The sequence below is a fragment of the Tamandua tetradactyla genome, chromosome 2 (genome assembly GCF_023851605.1).
Source record: "Tamandua tetradactyla isolate mTamTet1 chromosome 2, mTamTet1.pri, whole genome shotgun sequence".
Lineage (NCBI taxonomy): Eukaryota > Metazoa > Chordata > Mammalia > Pilosa > Myrmecophagidae > Tamandua > Tamandua tetradactyla.
In genome coordinates this window covers 199384564-199412440 of record NC_135328.1, presented here as the reverse complement: position 1 = coordinate 199412440, position 27877 = coordinate 199384564, and the positions used below count along the sequence as shown (strand labels likewise).

The window sequence follows — 27877 nt, the reverse complement described above, 5'->3', positions numbered from 1 at the left end:
GAGGTTATTCTTACGCATTAAGTAGATATCACCTTGTTATCCAAGATGTAATGGAGAGGCTGGAGAGAACTGCCTGAAAATGTAGAGCTGTGTTCCAGTAGCCATGTTTCTTGATGATGATTGTATAATGATATAGCTTTCACAATGTGACTGTGTGATTGTGAAAAGCTTGTGTCTGATGCTCCTTTTATCTACCTTGTCAACAGATGAGAGGAACATATGGAATAAAAATAAATAATAGGGGAAACAAATGTTAAAATAGATTTAGTTTGAAATGCTAGTGATCAATGAAAGGGATCAGTAAGGGGTATGGCCTGTAAAATTTTTTTTTCTGTTTGTTATATTTTTCTGTTGTCTTTTTAATTTCTTTTTCTGAATTGATGCTAATGTTCTGGGAGATGAACATGATGATGAATATGCAACTATGTGATGACATTGTGAATTGCTGAGTGTATGTGTTGGGAATGTTTGTTTCTTGTAATTTTTTTAATTAATAAGAAAAAAAAAAGATGTAGTGGAGAGGCTGGAAGGAACTGCCTGAAAATGTAGAGCTGTGTTCCAGTAGCCATGTTTCTTGATGATGATTGAATAATGATATAGCTTTCACAATGTGACTGTGTGATTGTGAAAACCTTGTGTCTGATACACCTTTTATTTACCATGTCAACAGACAAGTAGAACATATGGAATAAAAATAAATAATAGGGGAACAAATGTTAAAATAAATTTAGTTTGAAATGCTAGTGATCAATGAAAGGGAGGGGTAAGGGGTATGGTATGTATAAATTTTTTTTTCTGTTTTCGTTTTATTTCTTTTTCTGAATAGATGCAAATGTTCCAAGAAATCATTATGATGATGAATATGCAACTATATGATGATATTGTGAATTACTGATTATATATGTGGAACGGAATGTTCAAAATAGGAATGTTTGCATTTTCTTTGTGTTTTTTGGCATTTAAAATAAAAAGAACTAAAAAAACTGTTGCAGCAATGGTGTATAATTTTCTTCCTTGTTTATGCATGTATATATAATTATAAATTATTTATACAGTGGTGTGTGTGTGTGTATAATTTTTCTTCTCTCTTCCCATTCCTCTTATTATTTTACACAAATTTTGTTTAAGGTTAGTTTACAATTTAGTTTTCATAAAGGACTGTGACTGGTAGATACAATAACCACTGGAACTTTGTATCTCCTCTTTTTGGGCCTTAGGTAGAATGTTTTTGTTTACGTAAAAGATAGTTTCACCTTATTAGGTGGAAGAAGAGTTGTTTTGTTGTACAGAAGTTCAAAGAAGTGGAGACAAGTGTATATGAGGACAGAGTAGCTGAAGAGGTGGCCTGTACCAGATATTAAGTGATTGTCTCTCAGCCCCAAACACTGCTTGTCTATACTTTGCTTTGAGATACTGGAGGTGGGATTCTGCAAACCACCTATGTGCTTTGCCGGGATTCTATGTTTAACTTTGCCAACAGGGGGCACTAGAGGGAGAATGCGTATATGGAGCAGAAGAAGGGACTTGCTCTTTCCTGTCGTTTTCAATTATTCTGAGAGTCAACTAGTTATGTTTTTTCACCCTGGCAGAAACAGTGCCTTCCTGTGGTAACAGTTGAATTTAGTTTGCAGTTTTTCTAGTATTGCAGAACCAACTTTATCGTGCCCCACCTCCAAGACACCAGAATCAGTCGGTTGGCACCTCTTCCGCAGGGGTCTTAGTTTTAACTCTGCAGGGCCCAATAAACTTCTAAGTTTTAATAATTCCAAAGATTTTTCCTTTTTTCCCCCAGTTCTGGAATGTAGCTGCTTCTTGCAGTTGTTATCTCCTTGGTATCTCAGAGTTCTCCTTTTTTTTCTTTGTTACCTTGCTAACAACTTTTTGTCTAGGCTACCAATTCTATATATTAAAATCTCTCTATTCAAATAGCTGGTGTGGTTTCTTTCTTCTGATTGGTCTCTGGTCCAGCTCTCAATAGTAGCAACTCATACCATTACTCTGACGCTTTCCAACTCCTGCCTCTAGAGTTGCAAGCTGAGTAGGCAAGTTATCTATCTGCCAAGTTACTGAAGATGATAATATTGCCAAGTATTTTGCTACCGCCTGACAGAGCTCTCCAGCCACCCAACGGCAGTATCTGTTTGCATGTAATCTACTGATTATTATTTTTGTCATAGTAACATATATACTATATTGCTAGTATATATGTAATATATATATATTCATATGTATAGTGACAATGACAAAACTTGCCATTTTCACTACTTTTATGTGTATAATTCAGTGATATTGATTACACTCACAATTTTGCACTATCACACCATCCATTGTCAAAATTACTTTTTATCACCCCAAAGAGAAAATCTGTACCCATTAAACAATAACTTCCCATACCTCCTCTTCCCTTCTCCTGGTAATCTAGAATCTACTTTCTGTCTCTATGAATTTGCATATCTTAGGTATTTCATATATGTGGAATCATACAATTTTTTTCCTTTTGTATCTGACTTATTTCATTAAACATGAAGTCTTCAAGTTTCATCCATATTGTAGCATGTCTCTGAATTTCATTCCTTTTTATGGCGGAGCACTATTCCATTGTGTGTGTATATATATATATATACATAAAACACATTTTGTGTATCCACTTATCTGTTGATGGAGACTTGGGTTACTTCCACCTTTTGGCTATTACGAATAATGCCGTTTTGAACAATGGTGTATAGATATCTGTTTGTGTTCCTCCTTTCACTTCTTTGGGATATATACCTAAGAGTGGAATTGCAGGGTCACATAGTAGTTCTGTGTGTAATTTTCTCAGGAAACACCAAACCACAGTTGCTGTGCCATTTTACTTTCCACCAGCAATGCATGGAAGTTCCAATTTCTCCACATACTTCCTAATGCTTGTTATTTTCTGTGTTTTAAATAATAGCCATCCCAGTAGGTGTGAGATGGTATCTAATTGTGGTCTTGATTCACATTTCCCTTATAGCTAACGATGTAGAGAATCTTTTCATGTGCTTATTACATGGCCCTACTAGTAACCATTTCCATATATTTTTATTATATCAGCGCCCCACTCCTGGTACAAATTTCTGTATTAATCAGGGTCCTGCCCCCAATACGCCTGTCCAGTCAGTCCTCAGAGCTGGGCAAAGCCTGGCCCAGGAGTTACAGATTGCCCGAAGCAGAATGCCAGGGCCCGCCTCGGTGCCTGGCACACAGTGGTCTCACAACAAACGGTTCGATTGAAACAGATCCACAAGCGCCCTCGAGGGCGCCTCTGCTGCCCCGTCACCATGCAGAAGGGAAAAGGGCGACTCAGGGAGTGCCAGGGACTTGCCAGACTCCCGCTGCGAGGGCGGAACAGCCGAGGCCACTACCCGGCCTCGCGTGCCGTGGGCGCCCCGCCCCAGAGCGGGCGGGGGTGGCGGCCCCGGCGCCATCCCGGGCCCGGGCGGAGGGGGCGCTGCGGCGGGAGGCCCGCTCGGCGGCCGGCGGCAGAGCGGGGGCGGAGCGGCGGCAGGGCCGCTTCCAGCAGCGCGCCGCTGCCGCCGCCTCCTCCACTGCTCCGCCCGGTCCCGGTGCGGCCCGGCCGGCCCGCGGGGCGCGGAGCCGAGGCCCGCGGCCGGCCGCATGAAGGACTGCGAGTACCAGCAGATTAGCCCCGGGGCCAACCCGCCGCCCGCCTCCCCCGGGGCGCGCCGCTCCAACCCCGCCGCGCCCCCCGGCCCGGGCCCCGGGCCCGCGCCGCCCGCCACCCCTGCCCCGCCGCGCTGGAGCAGCAGCGGGAGCGGCAGCGGCAGCGCCAGCGGGAGCATCGGCCGCCGCCCACGGCGCAAGTGGGAGGTGTTCCCGGGCCGCAACCGCTTCTACTGCGGCGGCCGCCTCATGCTGGCCGGCCACGGCGGCGTCTTCGCGCTCACGCTGCTGCTCATCCTCACCACCACCGTCCTCTTCTTCGTCTTCGAGTGAGTTCGCCGGCCGCCCGGGTAGCGCCCCATCCCCGCCCCGCTCCGGCGCGCGGTCCCCGCGGTCCTCCGCCGGGCCCCTCCGCCCCCTCTACCCTGCTCTTGGCCGGCTCCGGCCCCCCTTCCTGGGTTCCTGCCCGGTTCTCCGATACCCGCTGGTCCCCTTCCGGGCATCCCCAGGTGCTCCACCCTCCTCTCCCCTGCTCCTCTCTGGCCCCAAGCCCCCCTTCTCCAAATTTGCCCTCAGGCCCCTGGGATGTCTTTGCATAGCTCTTTATCTGACCTCCCAGGTTCTCTAGACCCCTCCCAGGTTCCCCATCCTTCCCACCCTCCCTTGCCCGCTTGGATACTCCTTCTGCGCTGGTCCACTCCACCCTCCCAGCCATCCCATCCTCCTGGCACCCTGCCTTTGCCTGGCCCTGCCAGGAACACCACCATCCCATGTCCCTCCACAACCCGCCATCCTCTCTCTTCTCTCAGCATCTTCCTCCCAGGCCTCCCTGGCTCCTTGGATAGTTCCTCTCTTCCTTATCTGCTTCCTGGACCATCTCTTGTCCGCTCCTGAAGTTCTTTCTGACCCCTCAAGGCATCTTGCCTTTATACCCCTTCCAGGCAACTTCCACATTTCTTCCTGTCTTTTGGCTAACCAACCATAAACTTCCTAGTCATCTTCCAGGTTCCCTTCAGGGTCCCCTCTGTCATTTCTCTACTCTCAGACCCACCTCTCCTGGCTGTTTGTTTTTCCCTGTCATTCTCACCATAGGCCTTCAAATATCTCTGGATGTTTCAAGTCTCCCTTTCAGGTTCCATCATCTTTCTTTGCTCCTCCAGGTTTCCTGCCTTTCCCTCCTGGTCCTCCCCACCTCCTGACTTCCTAACTCTCTTTCCCTTTCACTTCTCAATATTCTGAGCCTCTCTCTGGCCTGGTCCATGTCAGGAAGAGCTGTGGTACCTTGTTATTTTTCAAGAAAGAGGCCAGAGTGCTTTCGTGTGGCAGGTTTCTGACCTTTTCATATGACCCAGGATTAGGCCCATGTCAGGGACAGTATCTCCTTTTTATGGATGGAGGAGTGGATGCTTATCACTTGGCCAGGGTATCAGGAGTTTTCCACCCCAGCCTCAGTCCCTAGTGTGAGCCACCTGCTACATGATTCCCTCTGCACACATTCACACTCGTACACACACGCATATGCCCACCTCCTGCTGCATTAGCCCCATCTTCTCTTCCTAATTATACGTGGTTAAGAACCCGCTTTCTGGAGCCGACAGACCTTGTTCAAATCCCAGTTCTACCACTCACTAACAGTGTGACCACAGGGCGTTCTCCTCACCTCTCGGTGCTCCAGTTTCCTCATCTGTAAAATGGGATTTATAGGAGTACCACCTCCTAAGGTTGCTGTGAGGGTGGCATGAGATAATTCATATATGCTTTTAGCTCAGAAAGCAGCGCTGACTGCAGGCTGCTGTTGTGACTATTGTCTTCACCAAAACACCTCCTAAGGGCATGTGGCCTCAGGAAGACTGCCACAAATGCACCAAGCCCCAGGTACCTTCTCCAGCTGCCAGATCATGTATCCACAACCTTGGTTGTCCCCTTGAAGCAAGGTGAGGACTTCCTACAAATTAGCTTCTCCCTTTTGCCCTCTCGCAGAACGCTCTGCCCTTCCTTTCTGAGTCAGGGTAAAGAGTTCAGGGATGACTTAAGAAGCAGAAGCTCTGGGAGCCCCCACCCCCCAGCATGGTCCCTGGGCTGTTTCAGAGCCACCTCACCTGGTTGGCCCATGTGGGTGCTCAGAGTTCTGCAGTTCTGAGCCAGGAGCAGCCCCCATACCCGGGCATGGGCCAGGGCAGGCAGGAGTGGTGCTTGCTGGAGTCGGGTGCCTCTAACCTACAATGTGCAGTTTGGTCTGGTTAGGGGCAGGACCTTCTGGGCTGAGTGGCTGTCTTCACTGGTGACTGATTTGTCCCTGAAGAGGGAGGAAGCAAGGACTTTTGGATTCAGGGAGAACTTGTGAGTCATCTTGACTTTTGTCTCTGCCCCTCATCTGGGGTGGTGAATTTAGTGGGAGGGTTTGGGTTTGGGCTGAGGGCTCCCTTGGGTCTGGCCTGGGGTAAAGCCTCAGTCGGGACTTGGTTTGATGGGAGTGGTGTTGGTAAGGACGAGAAGCCTGGAAGATACTCACACTTTCCCGCTGCTCTGAGAAAAGGTAGAAGTGGTTCTCTAGGGCCCTCCCTGCTGTGAATAGTTTTATTTCATTTTTTGGTTTAGGGGTTTATTGTACAAGCCTGAACTTCAACCCTATTCCTCACCCCCACAGAGTGCCTCTTTAGTTCTAGGTTAGAGCTGACTCCTCCCTGACTCCCCAACTCCCCCTGGATAAGAGTCAAAGCTCTGATAATGGGCTTCCTCTGACCCCTGTTCCCTCTCTGTGCCCATCTCCCATTCACTCCCTCCCCATTCTTCTCCAAGCACAGTGGCCTTCTTGCACACTCCTACCTCCGGACCTTTGCACTGCTTGGAATATTCTACCCTATAGATAGCCTCAGGGCTCACTCCCTCACTTCCTTTAGATCTCTCCTGACCATTCCTATAAAAGAGCAAACCACTCCCCTCCTTCCTATTCCCTCTACCCTGATTTATTGTTCTCGAGAGTATTTGCCAACGTCTGATATAATTATATGTACATTTGGTAGTTTGTTTTTTTGCCTGTTATTCTCCCTGGGAGCAGGGCTTAGCTTTGTTCACTGCTGTATCCTCAGAGCCCAGAACAGTGCCTGGCATGTAGTTAAGTGCTCAGTCAATGGAGGTGCCAGAAACAGCACTTAGATTCCCGCAGGGCCCTTCACAGGCCATGGCTGGTTTGCTTCCTGCTACTGAGCCCACTTCTGAAACTGTGGCTAACTCAGGCCTCCCTGCGGCTGCTCATCTCCCACACAGCAGCCCCTCCCCCTGTCAGGTGCTACCCATTGTAACGGTGGTTAACAGTATGGAAGCAGACCTGGCTTGAGTCCCTGCTTCACTACTCACAAAGTGCGAGATGTTGGGCAGATTATATGAGCTCTCTGACCCTCAGTTTTCTCATCTGTAAAATGGGGCACATACTTGTGAGGATTGAGGCGAGGATTTGTTGAGAAAGTACATGTGAAATGCTTAGCATAGTACCTGGCACATAGTAACTGTTCAGTACTTCAGATTTTATTAACAATGATTTATTCAGTAGGGCAATGTTTGACACATAGTAAGCCCTTAAAAGATGGTAGCTCTTCTGTTTCTGTCCCCTGGCACTAGGGAAGACAGCTTGCCAGGTACTGTGCAGTGTCCTGGGAATGCAGTGGTGAGACAGAGATCATAGTCTCTCCCATCGGAGGAATTTACAGTCCAGTGAGGGGACATGGCCAGCACATAAATGAACAAATGGTTAAAAGTTATGATGGGTTACGAATAAAGAGTAGTGCAGTAGAGAATTGTGGTAGTAGGCAGGCCTGCTCTGTCCAGAGCTCTTAAGAAAGATCCTTCTAAGGAGAGAAGAGCATTCCAAAGAGCATTCCAAAGAGGAGGAACAGCAAGTGCAAAGGCCCTGAGGTGGGAAAAAGCCAGGCTTGTTCCAGGAACTGTCAAGAGCTAGTGTGTAAAAAGGCAGATATTGTATAATCTCACTGATATAAAATAATTAGAAAAGCAAATTCATAGAGTCAGAAATTAGAATGCAGGTTACCAGGGGCCTGGGTAGATGAAGCGAATAGGGAGTTAATGCTTAATTGGTGCTGAGTTTCTATCTGGGACAATAGAAAGGTTTTTGTAGTAGATGTTGATGATGGTAGCACAACATTCTGAAAGTACTTGATATCACATATTTTTGAATGTGGTTAAAAGGAGGAAATTTTAGGTTGCATGTATGTTATTAGAATAAAATTTTTAAAAAGCAAGCATAGGATTACACAATAGAAACAGTGAACCCCAATGTTAACTATGGACTCTAGTTAATAGTAGATTTAATCTAGTTAATAGTAGATTAAATCTAAAAATAGATTTAATAATATTCTTTGATTAATTATAACAAAGTTACCATACTAATGCAGAGTGTTTATATTAGGAAAAACTGTGCATGAGGGTGGTAGCCTGGGAACTCTGTGTTTTTTGCATGATTTTTCTGTAAGCCTACAACTTCTCTAATAAAAATAAATTTAAGTTCAATTCCTGGCCCATGCAATTCCCAAAACAAACAAACTAAACAATTTTTGTTGAAGCAAAAATTGAGCAAATGGTACTGCAATAATGGGACACTCACATGGAAAAAGAATGAAATGTGACCCCACCATCCAGCATACAAAAATAAATAAATAAATAATTTTTTAAATAACTGGAAAAAAAAAAAAGAGCTAGTGTGATGGGTGCAGCAGCAGCATGGGGAGAGTTGTGGGGAATGGGCCAGAGAAGCCTTCATTAGTCATTCATGACCTAGAAGGCCATCGTAGGGAGTTTGGGTTTTATTCAAAATATAATGGAAAGCCATCGAAAGCTACTAAGCTGGGAAATACACGGTCTAATGGATATTTCCAGAAGATGACTCTTTCTTCCGTGTGGACGGTGGCGTGGCAACAGAGAAGAGTGGCTGTAGAGAGTCCTCATAGGTTTCCTCCATCATGAAGCCATGGCCCCCCAGTGTCCAGGACTTCTAGAATTTACCAGCCCTAAGATGGAGGAGGAGACTGGTATGGGAATCCGTAATGGGCAGCCTGTCTTGTGGAAGAGGACGCATGACCATGCAGCAGGCATAGGCTCTTTGAACAACCTAGGGCCAGAGGGCCTGATAGACCAGCCTCCGGGACACCAGCCCTTGGGTGAAAATGGTGATGGCTGCACCCTGCTCCTCCCCTCTCCTCCCTTCATCTGGCTGACCCCTGCTCATCCTTCAGGTTTTAGCTTAGGCATGAACTCCTTCAGCCAGCCTTTTCTGACTATTCCACTACCCTCCCATTAGAGCATAGCTGGTTAGTTCACAGGATGCTTCCCTGTTCCAAATCTAGCACACATTGTCCTGTGCGGCAATTACCTATTCACTTGTCTGTTTTCCCTACTAGACCGTAAGCCACTCTGGGGCGGGGTCATCTTATTCACTGTCCTTATTCCCACTGTTTATTGAAGGTGTTGACTACCATGTAGAAGTCCTCAAGATGTATTTGTGGCATGAATGACTGAATGAATGAGTGAGTGGATGTTGACAGGGAAGGTTCATCTCAAGTGCCAGTCCGATTAATTGGGTAGTTGCTGCCTGAGACTGTGTTTAGGATTCTGAGTGGGGCAGGGGACAGCTAAGTGCAGGGTTTAAGAGTTCTGGGATCTGTTGGTCATATCTGCTGTGGGCTCAGGGGGAGAATGCAAGGGTCACTTAGTAATGTCTGCTCGAGGCACTTGTAGGGCAAGTGACTGCACTTGCCTAGGGGCTGTAGCTCAGGGAAAGGTTCTATTCAAGGATATGGTATGTTTGCTGGTTGAAGACACCTGTCTAACACTATAGTCTTTCGTCAGGTGAGCCCTTGAGGTATTTGCTGATCTCTCTCTCCCTCTCTCGTTCTTGGGGTATCTGCTGATATCTCTGTCCCTCTCTCGTTCTAGCTGTCCCTTCCTGGCCCGCCAGCTGACCCTCGCCATCCCCATCATTGCTGCCATCCTCTTCTTCTTCGTCATGAGCTGCTTGCTGCACACAAGTTTCACCGACCCTGGGATCCTGCCCCGAGCCACTGTTTGTGAGGCAGCTGCCTTGGAGAAACAGATCGGTGAGGCTCCCTGCTCCCAGCCAAAGCTGCACCTCCCCTGCTCCACATTTCCTGACACAGGAAGAGGCCTGATTTTTCTCTTCCCATACTGTACTAAGAATTAGGGATACAGCAGTGGGCAAGCAGGCTGGATCTGACACTGGAGTGGAGGGAGACAGATGACAAACAAGTGAACAGACAGTAAGCAAGAAATGTTAGCAGGTGAAGGCGGTGCTGGCAGCAGCCATGTACTGAGTGTCCCCTGGGGCCAAGTACTATGTCAAGCTCTTCATATGCATAATCTCATTTAATTCCTCAGTAATCCTAGGAGGTATGTGCTATTGTTATTCTCTTTTTGTAGATTATTCTCATTTTATAGATTAATTAGATTGAAACACAGAGAGGTTAAGTAAATGGTCCAAGATCACACAGTAAGTGAAGGAGCTCAGATGAGACCCCTGTCAGTCTAACCAGAGCCCCTGCTCTTAAACACTTCACTGTACACTTATTCATTCACATATCAAGCATTTGTTGAGCCTCTACTATGTGCCAGGCACTTTTTTTGATGCTGACAATACAGCAGTGAACAAAACAGACAACCACCCCTAACCTTGTGAGCTGACATTCCAGTGGAAGGAGAAAGACAGTAAACCAAAGACAGGTACCAGGTATCTAGGATGTCAGAAAAGAGTAACGCCTGGAAGAAGGAATGGGTGTGTGACTCAAAATGCGGTGGTCAGGGAAGGCCTTACGAAGGAGCGAAGAAGCAGAGATGAGGGATTGAGCCATATGGGTATCGTGGACAGCACAGTAGGTGTGGGGGAGGGGTGGGCTTAGATTAGGTAGTCAGGGGAGGCCTCTAGGAGGAGGTGGCACTTGAGAGGAACCAGTAATGTGAGAATTTGGAAAGAGTGCTCCTCGCAGGGGGAAGAGTAAAGGCATAAACCCTGAGTGGGGAAGAAGCTGGTATGTTTGAGGAGTGGCAGGGAAGCCAGTGTAGCTAGAGAGAACCTGTACTCCCAGGTAGCCTGGGTGGCCCTTGGCTCCTCCTACCCACTGGGTGTCTGGGCACTGGAGCCAGGGCCTTGATCTCCGCTTGCTCCACCCTAGCTCCTTCCTGCTAAGAAGTGACGCAGGTATTTATGACACCCCTGGGCTTTCCACCCCTGGTTGGCTCCTTCCCCTAACAGGGTGGCTTTCAGACAGGCTTTTAAATACCCAGCTGGTCCTGAGGAGCCCTAGTGGCCTGTAAATGTCAGAGCCCTACTGCATCATCACAGGAAATTGTTTCACTAATTCTCCAGAGCTCAGGCTGGCAGGCTGGCGAGAGGATGTTCTCTTGCACTTCCGTCTGTTCTTAGTTTCATTCCTTTGTCCAGGCCTGGCCTTGGCCATGTCCCTGGCTGCCATCGTCATCTTGCCTACATCCGGCTTCTTTCCCCTTGCACTCTGGGGCCACACAACCTCCTGCTCATACAGAATTCCACAGTCTGACCTGGCGGCAGCACCTTTCTTTCCCTGCCAGGTCAGGGCTAATTGTGAGGCAGGATTATTGTCTAGCTCCGCCCAGACTGCAGGCTCATTGCCTGGAATCCTCTGCTCCTGTGAGCTGTTTAGGTGACAATGACAGCAGTAATCCCCCAGGTTTGGGGAGAGCTTTGCTGTGTGCTGAGTGCGTCCTACCCCTTATCCTCGCAAATCCTCACAACCACCCGGTGAAGTCAGCCCTGCTAACTAGTTATGCCAACGGAGAAACTGAGGCGGGCGGTCACATAGCCTGAGAGTGAAAGCGCAGAGACAGAGTGTGTGTCTTTAGACTCCAAAGTCCCTTGCTTCCTCATCTGAGATGGTAGCAGGGACACAGCCTCAATCATGCACAGCCCCTCCCTCCACATCTTCAGTCTCAACCCCAATGTCCCTTTCGTGAGAAGCCGCCATGGCCCCCATTGAGCTACACTCTCAGTCACACATTCCAGAGTGCCATTGCCTTCCCTCTCCAGCCCTGAGCTGCATGGCAGTTTTTACAGAGTTGTTGGGGCAGGTCTCTGCCTTTTCGTTGAACTGTGAGGGTACAGACTGACTGTGTCTCAGTCACCTTGTCTGCCATGTAGAAGATTTCATGACTTTGGGCTAAATGGATGAATGAAGGGACTGAAGAGTGGCTGAGCCCCTTTGAAGTTCTTTCTTGCTGTCCCAAAGTAACTTGTTGAGAAGCCATTGGAACTTCTCCCAAGTAGGCATTATGGGTTTGTCTTTTGATCAGGAAGTATATGTTAATTCTGTATGCTGACTTCGGACAACAGGGGGAGGGCCAAACATGGGTATGAGCTGAACCTGCCCTCCGGTGGCTTCCAGTCTAGTTTAGTCCGTTGTGAGTGAGACCAGACTTTGGAAGCAGGTCAGAGGAATCAGGATTATCTTCCGCCTGGGAAACTTGGAAATTTTCTTGGAGAGATGGCACTTGAGCTGAGCCTTAAAGTTTGGGTAGAATTCAGACACAAGAAGATATATAAAGGGATCCCTCCAGGCAGATGGAACAGAAGGAAGAGAGACCAGAAGTAGGAAGGAGGAGGGCCAACCATGGGAACACCATGCAAGCATTTTAGCTGGAACACAAGCTGCCCTTCAGAGAATTAGGGTAATATTAGAATGATGGGGTGGAATCGGTCTTGTAGGGCCCTGAAAGCCAAGGTCTAAGACTCTTCCTAATAGAATAGTTGCTCAGCCTGAAAAAGGGCATCTTGGGAGCCTTCAAATTCTTAAACTTGAGCTGGACTCAAATTCTGGGATGTGTCCAGGAGGCTTCAAACTAGGGTGAAACCTAGTTTCTTGAAAGGACTAAGGTTACTGAGCCTTTTTGAGAGACGAGTGGTGCTGTGCACATAAACGTGGAACCAGGCGAGCATGAAATCCCGTTGGCCTGGCCTGGCTCCTGTAGACAGTGTGGGCTTCTCACTGCCTCTTGCGTCTCAAGCCAGGATTCAGAATGAGATGGGTCCAGCAGGATTCTGGCCCACCTTACAAGGACCACCTTGCATAGGGTAACCAACTTGTCCCAGTGTGTCAGGACTGTCCAAGGTTCAGCACCAAAAGTCCTACATCCTGGGAAACCCCTCAGTCCCAGGCAAACTAGGATGGTTGTTCACACTAGGCTAAGATCCCAACCTTTCAAGGGGTGGGCTGTACAGCTGGAGCAGCCTGCAAGACCACACAGTCCAGGTGCTCTGGGCAGTTGGAAAAGAGGTAGGACATAAGAATATCACCCTAAGAAGCTTGTGGTCTAATGAGAGATGATAGAGATAAGCATCTGAATCCAAGTAACAGATGCCACCTAGGTTGGTTACAGCTTACAGGACAGACAAAAAAGGTATGGTCTCCCCGCTCTGCTGCCAGGCAACAGGGCCCAGACCCCTGTGCTGTCTGCTTCCGGAATATCTCCCCCAGGTCTTTGACCTGAAGCCCACTGTCCCAAGGCAGACCTGCCTCATTTTCTACCTGGATTAACTCGGGTCTCTGCTGACCAGTCCCTTAATGTCTGATCTCCCCTTTCAGTCACAGAGTATTTCCAAGACTCAGATTTGACCCCGGCCTTCCCTGGCTCAGAATTTGGGCGCCTCACTAGTGCCTTCAGCATCGTTTCCTAAATATCAGTCATTTGAGTACAACTGTCATGATTTTTGCCATCCCTGCATCTCGTCTTTATTTTTTTAGTAATTTCATTTCAATGGCTCACTTTTTAAATGAATTCTAAAAGGAAAATTTATATCACCCCTGTAAATGAAAAGCCGGGATCATTTGCTCTGATCAGAAAATAATCATTTGAAAAACTTAACAGTGTTACTGAATGCTTGGTGGTTAGTAACAGTGGCCTACAGAAAGCAGGAACTTTGAGTGAGGACTTTGAGATTCTTAAGTGTTAGTATTAAAAGTTGATACTTTCTCCTTGATGGAGTCAAAAGTTTGAAAGGGAATTGAAAGGGGAATAACTTTCTTACCACGTGAGTCAGTGTTGCTTCATGTCCTGGGCAGGAAACACCATCTCCCACAACTTCCTGAAAACCCTGCACTCACCCCTGGTGGGGAGCCCTGAGCCCACTTGCCTGCTACGTACAGGGCGAGCTCCTCATCCGTCAGGAGAGACCCTGGGCAGTTGGCTCCCAGCCCACCCTTCTCACCTCATCTCCTACCATGTCCCAGCACCCCCCAGGCACACTGTACACCCGAATGCCTCCAGCCTTCAGCTTGCTTCTGCTGTTCCTATCCCCATCACCCCTGGTGAGCCTAAGGTTCCACTCTTTCTGATCCAATTTAATTGCCTTTTCTTTTGTAGCTTCTTACAACTCTGCCTCCCTGTGCCCACCCCACCTATTCCCCTCTGTATTCTCAAGGTATTGAGTTTGTGTACCAATTATCCCATTAATTGGCCTGCTGTGGGTTAGACCTTGACATTATATCATCAGTAGTCTGTACCTCATAAGGTTCATGTTATTGTTACCCATTGTAGAGGTGAGGAAACTGAGGCTCATAGAGGTTAAAAGGTTCCTCAAAGTTATAACCAGTGGTCAGGCCAGGTTTCAGAATGAGATCAGGCTTGCCCCAGAGTCCGTGCACCGTATGGACTCACAGAGCTTATTACACTGCCTCTAATTATCCTCTTCTCCAGCTGCTTCTGCCCCCGGGCTGAGCACTTCCCATATCCCTAGGCATAGCACCAAGTCCAGTAGGTCTTAGTGACTCTGAGAAGTTCTGGAATGAGCAGGAATGGTCAGATGGGGATTGCAGTGACCTACCGCTGGCAGCCTGGTGCTGTGGCTGACCTTGAGCTGGCCCTGGGGGCTAGGGAGACCATAGTCCTACAGCTGTTTCCTCTACAGGTGGTGACAACAGAAGGACAAGAGGCAGTCAGGGCTAGCAGAGGAGACAGAGATCAAGGGCCTTCTCTTGGTAACTCACGGCCAGCCCTAGGGGGCTTCCATGCCAGGCACTGGGCTTCTGTCCCAGCCATAGCCAGTCAGGCTCTGACAGTAAAATGCCTGGCCTGGTCCTCTCCGAGGGCTGTGCTCTGGGGCAAGAGTCCCACCGTGTGCCCCTCCTTTCAGGAGGAAGGCATGGAGAAATTCCTTTGCTTCTCACAACTACTCAGGATGAGTGTTTCTCCTCCCTCCATAGGTCCCCAGGGGCTGTAGTTTCCAATCTGGGAGGCTGCAGGAGGCCTCGATACCTGCAAGGGCATCTGTCACTTCTTGGCAAGGAATCTGATATAGCAGAAAGAGCCCTGAAGTAGAACTTAGCTTTAGGAGAAAGATGGCATTTCTTACTATCATGTCCCTCCTTTCCTTCATGTCAACAGACATTTTCTGAGCATCTATGATATACCAGATAGGCAGAGGGTGAACAAAAAGACAGCTTTGACTCATCTATATATGTACTTGCTACTTATTTCTCCCCTCGCTTGCCACCCAGACCTTGTATAATTCCTTGTATGTAGTCGATGTTCATGTATGAAAGAATGAACAATTGAATGCCTGGGAAGAGATGGGTTCTAATTTCCACTTCACCTTATATCGTTAGTGAACTCAGTTTCCCCATCTGTAAAACATGGGCATTTATCCCTTTGCTGAGCCAGAGGATTATTTTGTGAATCAAGTAAGATGAGGAATGTTGATCTACTTTGAAAATCGTGTTGTTCAAAGGAAACCTAAGAGACCTGGGCTTTTTGGTCAGGAATGGCAAAAGAACTTGTCTGGGTGCCAACAGGCTACCATTAATGGCTGCCAGAGGAGTGGATTGAGGAGGATTCTGAGGCCAAGACAGGGGTTGTGACTGGTCAGCACTGTGTGTCCTGAAAGGAAGCGACGGACCCTGGCAGCTGCTTGTCTTCTCGTCACGTCAACATCCCTTGTGATGCCTCCTTTGCCCCAGGCTCCTGTAGGGCCCCGAGACTGGTGACTTTCACCCAGCACCTGGGCGGCATCCTCGCTTCAGCATGACACCCTCTCCCTCTCGGCCTCCCCAGCTCCTGACGGCCTGAGGAAGTTGGGTATGCAGAGCTTGGTTCCTCTTTTGCAGAGCTCTAGAGAGGAGGAAGCCTGGCTGCCGGAGGCCAGAGCATGCTGATGGGGTCCCCCTGCCTTGGGGAGGGTCCTTGGGCTCGCCTCTCACCTGGCAAGGGCCTGCGGGAGTCCGATGAGGGCTTCCAGTTTCCTTCCAGTGCCGAGGAGGGTCCATGGGTGCTGGCTGTCCTTCATTCACAGTGGGTTGTGTTCCAAAGATTTCTTTGTAAATCAGTTGTTTGGAATCTAATGTTTTACAGAAACAACAACAATGATGCCTAATATTTATTAAGCTCTTGTCAGGTACTAGACACTTTGTTAAACCCACTGGCGAGTTACCTCACCTCATTCTACCAACAACCCTGTGAGGTAGGTTCGATTATGTCCCGTTCTTTTTTTTAGTAGATGAAGGAACAGAGAAGTTAGGCGGCTTCACCCATACCACACAGCTAAGAAGTGCCTGAGCTGAGGTCCATACCCACACTCTGATGCCAAAGACTGTGTCTAAGCTGGGGGAGGCAGCAGTGGGCAGGGACCCTGGGGTCTTTGGGGCAGAATGAGGGGTTTGATTTGGAATAGCATCAACAGCTCTGGAACGAGCTGGCAAGTTCTGTATGCTCGAGTATTGTGGCGTGAACAGCTTGTCAGAACTCCTATCAGGGACTCCTCTGAACTTGGCATTGTGCTCAGGGCTGTCCTCCCAGGATCTCCTTCAGCCCTGACAACAACCCTGTGAGGAGGACACTAGTCTTATCCTCATTCTATAGATGAGGAGACTGAGGCTCAGACCGCTGAGGGGACTTTAAGTAGGAAGTACACAGCAGAAGCAGAGTTTGAACTCAGTGTTCTGACTCCAAAGCTTGTGCCTTGCTGCCTCTCATGGAAACAGCTACTGGTAAGCACTTACCTAGTGCCATTACCTTTGGGTGGATGAGTTCTTACCCTTACAACCCTTCAGGGTAGTTATTGTCATTCATCTATTTTGATAGGTGAGACGGCAGGCTCAGGGAGGTTAACCAACTTCTCCGAGGCACCAGCTCATACATGGAAGCGTTGGGACCCAAATCCCAACCCTGTCTGAATCCGAAACACGTTTTCTCTTCTCCATGCCATGCTGCTTCTTAGTTCATAGGTTCTGGACTGCCTGTTTTTTACTGTCTGTACTCACATGGACTCTATAGTAAAACAAAGTATACACAAACGCAGAAAGTGCCGTCACAACACAACATTGAGCAGTGGGGGTGTACGAGGCAGCAGAAGCAGAGGGAGAGCGGGTCGGGCTGGGGTGCATCCTGGTGAGCTGAGGAGAGGCCAGGCATGCTGAGAGTGAGGGCAGGAAGACTAAGCCTCCAGAGACTCGGTGGAGAAAAATAGAGGGAGAAAAGCCGGGGAACAGAGCTTGGACTCAACTGTGGGTGGCCCTCAGTATTGGGATAAGAAGTTTGTCGTTGGGCGGGCCATGGTGGCTCAGCAGGCAGAGTTCTCGTCTGCCATGCCAGAGACCCAGGTTTGATTCCCTGTGCCTGCCCATGCAAAAAAAAAAAAGAAAAAAAAGAAGAAGTTTGTCCTTCATCTTATTTTTTTAGGGGAGGCCAGTGACAGGTTTTGAGCTGGGAAGTGACTTGAAAGGAATATTTAGAGAAACGGGGCAGTGAGTGCAGGGTGGGTTGGAAGGCAGAGGGGCTGGGAGCAGTGTGTCTTCTGGGGAAGCTGTTTGGTGCTGTGGGCCTGCCCTGGGTCTGGGCATTGAGAATGGGAGAGGCTTAGATGCTTGGTTCTGTTTTTAAAATGCTGTGGTTGTAGTGATGGTGAAACAGCCTAGTAATGTCCACTTAGTGGTTGGAAATGTGAGCCTGCAGTCTGTTTGCTTTCCTTATGTGTGCCAAGCACTTAGAATAGTGCCTGGGACATGGGAGACGCTCAGTAAATAATCATTGGAGGCAAGTAGCCAAACGAGATATTATCTGGGGTGGTGATCCCATGGAAGCAATGGCTGGGAACATGGTGAGAGCTGGAGACCTGACAGGCTGCCCTGTGTGACTCTCAGACTTCTGTCCAGAAAGGAGCACTGCTGTGGAGACTTTGATCCTCTGTGTCCTGGGGTACGGAGGGGCGCCGTGAGTGGAAGCATGAGCTTTGGGATATGACAGATCTGGGTTCAGATTCCTGCTCTTCTAGAATATCAGCAGCATGATTTCAGACAAGTGACTTAAACCTTTCCTTTTTTCTTTTTCTTATTTTATTTACTTATGCTTTCAGAAGTGTATAAATCATAAGTGTTCTATTCGATGAATGTTCACAAACTAAACACACACGGGTAATTAGCACCCAGATCAATGCATAACATACAACCAGCATCTCCACAACCCCGTTGAGCCCCTTTGTGGTCACTCTCATCCATCCACAGTCTGAACTTTTAACACCATAGATGAGCTTTACTGTTTTTGAGAATTTGTTCTCTTTCGTGTCTGGTTTCTTAACTTTCCATGATGTTTATGAGATGTATTCATACTGCTGTGTGCAGTTGAGGATTATTTGTTCTCATTGCCTTATAGAATTCCACCGGGTGAATATACTACTTTTTTTTTTAATTTATTACATTTTTTAAAAATCCATTCTATTGTTGGGCATTTGAGTAGTTCTAGATTTGGGGTATTGTGAGAATTGTTGCATGCACACCCTTGTATGTGTCTTTTTAAATAAAATTTATGTATTTGTTTATTTGTGTGCTTGTTTTTAAACTCCTGCAGAACATAGAGTTCCCCTAATTTACGTGTCTTTTAGTCCACGTCATATCATGCACATTTCCATTGGGTAGATACCTAAGAGTCGATTGTTGGGTGTGCATCTGTTCCCTTTTGGTAGTTATTGCCCCACAGTTTTCCACAGTGGTCATATGGGAGTTCCAGTTGCCTGCCATCTTTGTCAACACTTAGTATTTTTTATTTTTTTCATTGTAAGCCATTCTGGTGGGTGTGAAGAGGCTTTTCATTGTGGTTTTACTTTGTACTTCGCTGAAGGCTGATGAAGATGAGCACCTTTTCATGTGTTTATTGGGTGTTTTGGACGGCTGCTTCTGTGACATGCCTGTTAAAGTCTTTTTTCTATTCAATTGTCTGACTTTTTCTTACTGAATTATAGGACTTATTTATATATTCTGGATACACATCCTTTGTCAGATAAACGTATTATAAATATCATCTACTCTCAGGGTCACTTTTTCATTCTTTTTTTTTTTTTCTCTTTTTGGCATGGGCAGACTCCAGGAATTGAACCTGGGTCTCCCGGCATAGCGGGTGAGAATTCTGCCACTGAACCACCGCACTGCCTGCTTTTCCATTCTTTTAATGATGTCTTTAGATGAACAGATGTTCTTAATTTTGTAATCCAGTTTATCAAATTGTTCTTTAATGGTTAGCCTCTTTGTATCTTGCTTAAGAAATTTTTGTCTACTCCAAAGTCTCTAAGACATTCTTTATTTATTTTTTTAATTCAAAACTTTTTTTTATACCTTTTGCATCTAAAGCTGAAATCCCCTGGATTGAAGTTTGTGTTTGGTGTGTGGCAGGGGTATAGCTACAATTCCCCCTCATTTTTATATCCAATGGACCCAGCACCATTTTTGTATGTGTGTGAAAAGACCATTGTCTTCACTATACTGCAGTATTGCCTTTGTCAAAAACCATGTGATCATATACATGTGGGTCTGTTTCTGGACTCTCTTTTCTCTATTTCTGGTCAGTGTTTCTACCCTTGCACCAAAACCAAGCTGTCTTTTATCATAGCTCTTGCTATCTGGTAGTATAAGTCCTCCAGCTTTGTTCAAGAGTGCCTTGGCTATTCTGGCCCTTTGCATTTCCATATACATTTTAGAATTTCCACATACAAAAACCTACTGGGATTTTTCACTTGGATTAGTTAAATCTGTAGATTAATTTAGGGAGAATAAATCCCTTTACAATATTGATTCTTCCAATCTTAGAACATGATATATCTCTGCATGAAAAAAAAGCTTTTTATTATGAAAAATTTCAAAGGTATAGAAAAGTAGGAAGAACATAAAGTCCTGTACATGTGCTCTCCAGATTCAATAGTTAATAGTGTATCTCATTTGTTTTATCTCTATATATATGTTTTTTGTTCTTATTTAACCATTTCATAGTAAATTACACACATCATAATACTTCATCATGCATCTTCAAAATCTAAGGACAGTCTCCTATATAACCACAATTCCATTACACGCCTAGGAAAGCTAATAATTCCCTAACTTCTATTCTACAGTTAAATTTCCTCTATTGCTCCCCTAATGTCTTTTGCTGCTCTGTGTGTGTGTGTGTTTTCCAAAATAAGATCCAGTCAAGGCTTATGTACTACATTAGTTTGTTATGTCTCCTAAACCTCTTAATTTAGAACCATCTTCCCTCTCTTTTTATAAGTGACATTGACTTTTTTTACAGCTCAACCCATGAGCGTGCATATGTCCCACATTCTGTATTTGTTCAGTTGTTTCCTCGAGGTGTAGTTTACTTTGTTTCCCAATCCCCTGACGTTCCTGTGAACTGGAAGTTAGATCCGTGCTGGAGTAGATAACCTTCACTAAACCTTCCTGGGGTTCCTTCTCTGAAAGCCCTTTTCTGAGTTGTGTGAGGACAGCAGGGATGATAGCAGGGTTGGAAGCTTTGGGTACCGTGCCTGGGACGGGCCAAGTGCTCAGTATGTGGCAGCTGCTCTTACTGGTTGCCCTGACTTAGATCCAACATTTTACACCGTTTGCTCTCAGGACAGTTCCCCCACAGGCTTCTCCTGTCCCAGTCACTCAACAGTGGCTTTCCTCCAGCCAGGGCTCCTGACTCTGGACTGCCTTGGGCATCCTCCATCTTCTTCTCCTCCCACTCTCAGACAACACAGGCAGCTCCACATATCGGCCTCCCCCGCGGACCCGGGAGGTGATGGTCAACGGGCAGATGGTGAAGCTGAAGTACTGCTTCACCTGCAAGATGTTTCGGCCACCCCGGACCTCACACTGCAGTGTCTGTGATAACTGTGTGGGTAAGTGACAGGCAGCAGGGAGGGATGCAGAGACCTCTGAGTGAGGCTGAGCTGTGGGGGCAGGGCTGGGAAGTGGGAGAGGACTATGTCTGAAATATCCAGGGCTGGATAGAAAGTCTGGTTACTTTAGATTTGCTGTGACTGAGTAGGGGGCAGGAGGCACGCCCCAAATATCCTGGTTTCAGCTCAGGGTTGGTGGATTTCTTCCCCTGACTTTAAAGTGTGGAGTGGACATAGAGGTCCTGAACCTCTCGTCTCCAGACTTGGCCGGGTCTCCAGTATGTCCAGGATTCTAGGAACCAGAGACTGGAACAATAGTGTTCCAGATGTGTTTGGGAAACAGAGTGATTTGCCATCCAGTGGCCCAGGGGCCAGCTATACTGAAGGACTTTGATCTGATTTGAGAATTTGGGAGGGACAAAAATGTGGGAACAACAGAGGGGTTTATAAGCTGATAAGGTATAAAGAATGTAATCAAGATTGGGTCTAGGTTTCTGGCCCACAACTGCAGGGGTTGCTGGGCAGCCAGTTTGTTTCCTCCCTTCTTTCTGCTCTTCAGGGCCCACACGGCTCTGAGGGGGAACGAAAGTGGTTCCATGGGAAGGTGTTGTAAGGGAAACGCTATGTGAAAGGACCCAGGCAAGCTGAACTGTGGTGACTGCACAGTTCCCAGGACAGTGAGCTCATCACGCTAGCTCAGCACTCCCTGAGCAAGAGAATTGTGGGGAACACCCCATGACGGTAGGCAGTGAAGTGGGTGACTCAGTAGGCATCATTCATCCCTAAGAACCTGCCCCACCCATGCTCTGCAAAAGGTGCTAGCCCTGGAATGAGGCCTGCAATGGGCTGGTGACCCACATTCCCACAGGGGACTTTTCCCACCCCTAGGGATATAATGCCAGTATGAACTCAGCCTTCTGACCTCATCTGGGGATGCTGCTTCTCCACAAGTTACCTAGCGATCCAGCCCCTCCCTGGGCCTAGGTTACAGGGCAAGGGACAGGGGCCATTGTCAGCATGTGGCCTGGGTGGCAAGTCAGGCAACATGTACTTTTTTGGGGTCTTCTCTGTACCGGGCACTGCTCTGGGCCCTGGGGGTTCATCAGCACAGTGGAAGGCCAACAGAGGTCCCCCCTTGTGGAGCTGACAATCAAGCAGGGGTAACTGGTCTATCCAGTACTTATAAATAAGTATGTAAGTAAAGATGGGCCAAGTGCCACAGAAAAGAATGGCCAGGAGCCACAGGAGCAGATAACAGGGGACCCCCACCCCCCACACCCCCACACCTTGGTTGGAGTTCAGAGAAGACTCTCATGAGGGATTGAGATAGAAAGGAGGATGTATCGTTATCCAGGTAATGAGACAAGAGGAGCGTGCGTGGGCTGATGGGGACCGCTGCGTGTGGACCAGAAGCAGAGTGGGTCCAAGGGACTGGGAGTCAGCCATAGGAGAGAGTGAGAGGGGTAGGAAAGTCCCAGCTGCAGGGCGAGGACTCTAAACACTCATACTGGCTGTGGGCCAGGCAGGCACTAACCCATCTTCCCTTGTCTTTTTCCAGAACGGTTTGACCATCATTGCCCTTGGGTGGGCAACTGTGTGGGGAGACGGAACTACCGCTTCTTCTACGCGTTTATTCTCTCCCTCTCATTCCTGACAGCCTTCATCTTCGCCTGTGTGGTCACCCACCTGACGCTGCGTGAGTTGGGGGGACGGCGGGGCTAAAGGGCAGGTTGGCAAGCTCGGCCTGGCAAGGGGCTGTAGTCGCTGCCCTCTCGGCTATGTCCTCTTCTCTCTTTTCCTCCCCAGGCTCTCAGGGAAGCACCTTCCTCTCCACTCTGAAGGAGACACCAGCAAGATATCCTTTATTGGCTAGTGGGCCCTTGGTGGAATGTGAGGCCCGTTTACTAGGGCTGGTCCCCACACCTTATCTCAAAAACAGAAAGGAATGGCATGGAACACACGTGATCATCCTCTAGAATTCAATATGCCAGCTGCTTCTGTTCATGCCAGGCTAGAGCTGGCTCTAAATGGGGAATAGTGGGGCTGGAGTGGCTGAGAACTCTCAGAAGGCATAATTCCCATCTTGAAGGGCTTGAAAGGGAGCTTGCCCCTTAAAACGTCTATCCCCCTAGACCACGTCATGCCTCCAACTCTGTGTTTGGAACCCTCTGTTCCCTGTACCACCCATCATCTCTGGTCTTGTCCTCTTCTTGGGGTGGCTCCCACTCCCTCCTGAGGCCCAAAGGCTGATCCTGCTGAGAAATGATGACTGGGCAACAAGAAGGGCTTGGTTACAAAACTGATTTCCTTTCTGGGGAAATAGCTCCACAGAAGGAGAGGTAAAAAAGGCTGAGTGTGGCAAGCTTCCAGCCCCAGGGGAGGCTCCCTGCCTTATACGCCCAGCTGTGTTTCCCCCCTGTGGGTCCTTGACTGTTCCCCTCACCGTGCTGGAGTTGGTGATCTGCTTCTTCTCCATCTGGTCCATCCTGGGCCTCTCAGGGTTTCACACTTACCTCGTCGCCTCCAACCTGACAACTAATGAAGACGTGAGTAAGATTTGGACTGGGCCCAGGAGGCAGGGCTGAGGGAGCCTGCAGCCCTGGTGCAGCTCTGCCTCAGAGACTGCTGGGGAAGCATGGTGGAAATATAAGGCAGCCACATGTCTCCTTCCAGTACTCACGTCTTGGCCCTGGAGACCTAATGTAGGTTTCTGAGGCTCCCATGGCCCACAAGTTGCTTTTCTCTACAACCCCACGAGAAGTAGGTCATTTTGTTTGGCAAGCACCTTACTATCTGGAGAGTTCTTTCAGTTCCCATCATCTCTTCAGTTTTCTTGCCAACCCTGAGAATCTTTTGTATTTGATGACTGAGTGACTTGCCCTGTATCACCAGTGGAAAGGAGCAGAGCCAGGGTTGGTGGCCAGAAGTCATATCATAGACGTCTTTTTCACCATATTGCACTTATAGCCATCAGAAACATGACTGTCCTCCCGGGGTGTTTCTTGGGCCCCCTGAGGCAACTATATTGAGGGGGGCAGCCAGAATAGAGCAGTAGGGATCCACTGACCTTCCCTAATTGCTGTCATGCAGAAGTCTACCAACAAGCACGTCTGAATACCCACTGTGTGCCCAGCCCAGGGCCAGACCTCACTTCCCTATTCTGGTCCTCCCAAACAATAAGAGAACAAATGAGAGCATCTGTTTCAGGGGCCACCATCTGATCAGAGACCCAGCCTTTGATGGAAAATCCATTCTTTCGCCTCAGCCTCTCCTTCTGGGAAACAAAACTTCATACACATGACAGTGTGTCATGTGCCAAGTGATTGGTACAGAGCAGGAATGACATCAGCCAGTGTCTCCGAAAATGGTTTCCTGGATGCTGATTTGCAGAATATTATTAGGTGCTAAGTAAAAAAGGTTGTTGTGGCCAAATAAGTTTGGAAAGTTCTGGGTTCAAGTCAAGCAGGTATTCTTTACTGCAGAGCTCCTCAGTGCCTGCACAGGGCTAGGGATGGACATGATCTCGTTTAGCTCTCCAACAATGCTATCAGAGAGTTGGTATTGTCCCTGTTTTTCAAATGAGACTTTAGATTCAGAACTGATGGTCCGTTCACGGTCATACAGCTAGTCAGTGGCAGGACCAGGGTTCCCAGCCAGGTCATCCTGACCCTTTGCCCTTGTCCTACCCTCCCTCTTAGGTGGCTGGCCAGAGGAAGGGAGAATTCACCCAAAAATTTTTCACTGGAGGCTTTTCTTTGGCTTTACTCTCTCTTCTGTCCTGGTTGGGGGCCTCCTTCTCTCTTCTGGGTGACCCTCTACATCCCACAGTCCCCCACATCCTTACCTGGGTTAAAGACAGACCCCTTCTAATAGCCGAACCAGAATTGGCTTCAAAATTCACCAGTTTTTTCTAGTCTCTAGAAAAGCCTCTTATAAAAGTGAAAGGAAGATAGGTGCCTGACCAAGCCTCCTTCCTTTTTGCAGATAAAAGGCTCGTGGTCCAGCAAGAGGGGCGGTGAGACCTCTGTCAACCCCTACAGCCATAAAAGTGTTATCACCAACTGCTGTGCTGTGCTCTGTGGCCCCCTACCTCCCAGGTAAGCGAGGAGGTGCCGGAGAGAGGCCACAGTGCTTGGCCTGGCCAGGGGGCATGGGGATGTGAGTCCCCACCTCAGAGAAGTTGTGGGCATCAGTAGACCTCCCCTCACACTTCAGACACCCTCTGCTGATGATCCCCTGCTGGATGCATTCAGGACATTTGTCACATAATGGAATTCTGTGTTGAGTTGTAATTTTTAATCACATGTTCCTTAAAGAAAAAAATTAGATGAAAAAGAGGTGTATTAGAGATTACGTGTAATCCTACCTCCGGGGATAACCACAATTAATATTTCAGTCCTGTTTGAGCCACACTGCCCTTCTGGTGGTGATTGCCGGGACTGGGTAGGGCCTCCATCCTCCTTTTTGGCCAAGGAGAACCCTGCTGGCTCAGTTCTGCTGGGACGCTGCCTCACCTTCCCAACACCAGGGGGCACAAAAGCACCAGAACAGGAGTTGCAGGTGACTGCTGGGGTAGGGCACCCCATGCATTACCCCCTACACTCCTGCCTCCCACTCCTAGGGGGAGGGATGCGGTAGAAATCTCACTATCCCCAAATGCCCTTTCATCCTTGCTTTCTCCTGCACCCGCAGTCTGATTTTATGGCATCCAGACAGACTGGTGGGCCAATCTAAATGAAAAGGGAATGAGTTCTGTGGCCAAAAGCCAGGTGATCATAGAACAGAGAGGGAAGGGGCTTCCAGAAGGAAAGGGACTTGATATCCCAAATTGAAAGCAGCTCTCCTTTTACTCAGCCTTTCTGGGACTTGGGTTTTCCTTGGATGGAGGTGGACTCTACCCCCGACCCTATAGCTGTTCCCATAGCTGCTTAAGTGTTGGACAGAGCCCTCATGTGCCCCCACCCCACCCCCGTTGTGTTTTGGAAGCCTGATTGACCGGAGGGGATTCGTGCAGCCCGACACCATGTTACCCTCACCCGTGAGAAGCGACGAGCCGGCCTGCGGAGCCAAGCCCGACGCCCACATGGTAGGAGGCCACCCCTGAACTGGGCTCAGTACTTGCCGCCTGCTGGCCTGTCTTCCCCTCCACACTCACCTGCTGCCCTCCACACCTGCCAGGACCCTCCCCATGCCATCCAAGGGAAGCAGAGCTGCCAAAGAGTCAAACCGTTTCATATTTATTTCCCACCCCTGTGTGGCTTTCCCCAAACTGTTCCATGGCTGTACCCTCTGCTCCCCAGATCCAGGTTCCCACAGCCTTGGGCCCTACGTCTCTCCAGCTCACCGTCCAGCAGGGGTGACAGGAGAGACCAGAGCCTTTGGAGGCCACCACAGGGGCCATGCTGAATCTCTGCCTGTGCCAGGGCAAGCCCTGTATGAATGAGGGTGTGAACTGAGCTTGAGACCTCCCAGTTAGGGGAGCTGCTGGGGAGTTGCTGAGCCAGGGGTTTGGGGGTGAAATGGAGAACTGGTCGGTCAGCTCTGGACAACAGGCTGTTGGGGAGGAAGCCTCTGTGGGTTGCTTTGGTTTGTGGGCTCCTTCATTCTTTTTGTGATAATTGTTGTTTTTATGTATGTGTGTGTATGTGTTTGCTTTTGTATTGTGATAACCAATAGGATAGGGTTCAGGTTCCAGGTAGAGAGGGCCAAGTTGGGGCAGCCTGTGCGAGGGGAAGCCAAACCAGCCAGCCAGGCCTCCAAACTCGCAGCTCCTGCCTAATTCCTGGCAGCATTCTTGGAAGTGGGTATGCTTCCTTACCCTCTCCATGGAGGGCTCTCTAAGGTTTCTCAGCCTGGCCCCCCACTTCTTTCTCAAGTCAGGTCTGGGGATGGGTCGGTTATAGTCTTGCTGGCAATACTTGAAACGGGTTTATTAATGCTGGGTATTTTGCACAATTTTATAGCCCTCTTTTCTACATAGCATTTTTTTAGATAGAAAGAAGAAAAAGCCAAAGGCAGATGCATTGCTGTCTGTATAGTGCCAGGTGAGGGTTAGCGCAATTCAATTCGGTTTTAATAAGTTTGTTACAAGATACCTTCTGTGAGTGAGCGAGCAAGTGTGTGTGTGTGTGTGTGTGTGTGTGTGTGTGTGTGTGTATGTTTGCGCTGTGCATGAATGTGGCTGGCTCCCACTTCCCCACATCCCCTAAACTGTCCTCTGCTCCACCATGCCCCTTGGGTGTCAGCCGGCAGCAGGCACAGTTTGAGCCACATGGACTGGAAAAGTATGTACATTGGTCACAAAGGACCCCTGGGCTCAGCCCCCATCCTCCTATCTCTCCTATCTCCATGGACTTCAGATAGCCAGGGGCAGGGGGAACTCTGCCACCCTCTGCCTCCCCACCCCACCCGCAGCCCCAAGGTTAGGCTTCCAGCTGGAACCTGTTCATACAGACTGAGGCAGGGCGTGGTGGGTGGGGCAATGGCTGCTTGGGGAGCGTCTGCCATCCCACAAACCACACCCCCTCCTCCCAGCTTTGAGGAGGGGACCCAGTGCCAGGGGCTGGAAGACAGGGTGTCTCTGCTGACAAGGGGCCTCCATCCAGAGAAAAAGAAGGCAGAAGGGGAGTGAGCCAAAAGGAGAGTGAAGGTTGGCCTAATCCTGGGCCAGAAACTCAGAAGGGATGGACTTCCCTCTGCTGGGAGCTGTAGTTTTTTGTATCAAAACAGAAAATCATTTCCATGTCCCTCTCTTTGGCCCTTCAAGTGAGTGAAGCCCTTGGGAGGTGACATAGGAAACCCCTGGATCTTGCCTTTCACAGTCCAGAGGCTAGTGGGTCATAGATAGAGCTGGGAAGTAGCAGCCATAGAGGGACTTCTCTGGGAGAAACAGCTTTGCCCTAGCCTCTGGGCCTGGACCTTCTCCAGTGGTCCCAGAAGTGGGGAGAGAAGCTGGCCAGAGGAGGGGGCCCCCACCTGCCTTTTATTTAAGCCAGTGTTCTTTGTTCCTGTCTGTAATAAAACTTTTGTTTTTTAAGAGTT

The 27877-nt window shown here is 48.4% G+C and overlaps 1 protein-coding gene and 1 long non-coding RNA gene across 2 annotated transcripts in view; one reads left to right on the top strand and one right to left on the bottom strand.

Moving 5' to 3' along the window:
- LOC143674667 (uncharacterized) overlaps positions 1 to 5772 on the bottom strand; it is a 23329-nt gene extending 17557 nt beyond the window's left edge. Inside the window, exon 1 of the long non-coding RNA XR_013171150.1 lies at positions 5745 to 5772. This is a non-coding gene — a long non-coding RNA (uncharacterized LOC143674667). The remainder of the gene's footprint in view (positions 1 to 5744) is intronic.
- Positions 3640 to 27877, top strand: ZDHHC18 (zDHHC palmitoyltransferase 18). The gene is made up of 8 exons (XM_077150707.1): positions 3640 to 3974; positions 9592 to 9752; positions 20687 to 20836; positions 22395 to 22532; positions 22643 to 22691; positions 23280 to 23382; positions 24821 to 24933; positions 25823 to 27877. The coding sequence occupies exons 1-8, from the start codon at positions 3640 to 3642 to the stop codon at positions 25938 to 25940; spliced, it is 1167 nt and encodes a 388-aa protein (XP_077006822.1). The 3' UTR covers positions 25941 to 27877.

What these genes read in the sequence shown, in the direction of transcription:
- ZDHHC18 (XM_077150707.1), top strand. Translation starts at nt 3,640, where the DNA reads ATGAAGGACTGCGAGTACCAGCAGATTAGCCCCGGGGCCAACCCGCCG. An exon ending in CTGAAGGAGACACCAGCAAG is followed by an intron (nt 22,692 to 23,279) that starts ATATCCTTTATT and finishes TGTTCCCCTCAC; the next exon opens with CGTGCTGGAGTTGGTGATCT. An exon ending in TGTGGCCCCCTACCTCCCAG is followed by an intron (nt 24,934 to 25,822) that starts GTAAGCGAGGAG and finishes GTGTTTTGGAAG; the next exon opens with CCTGATTGACCGGAGGGGAT.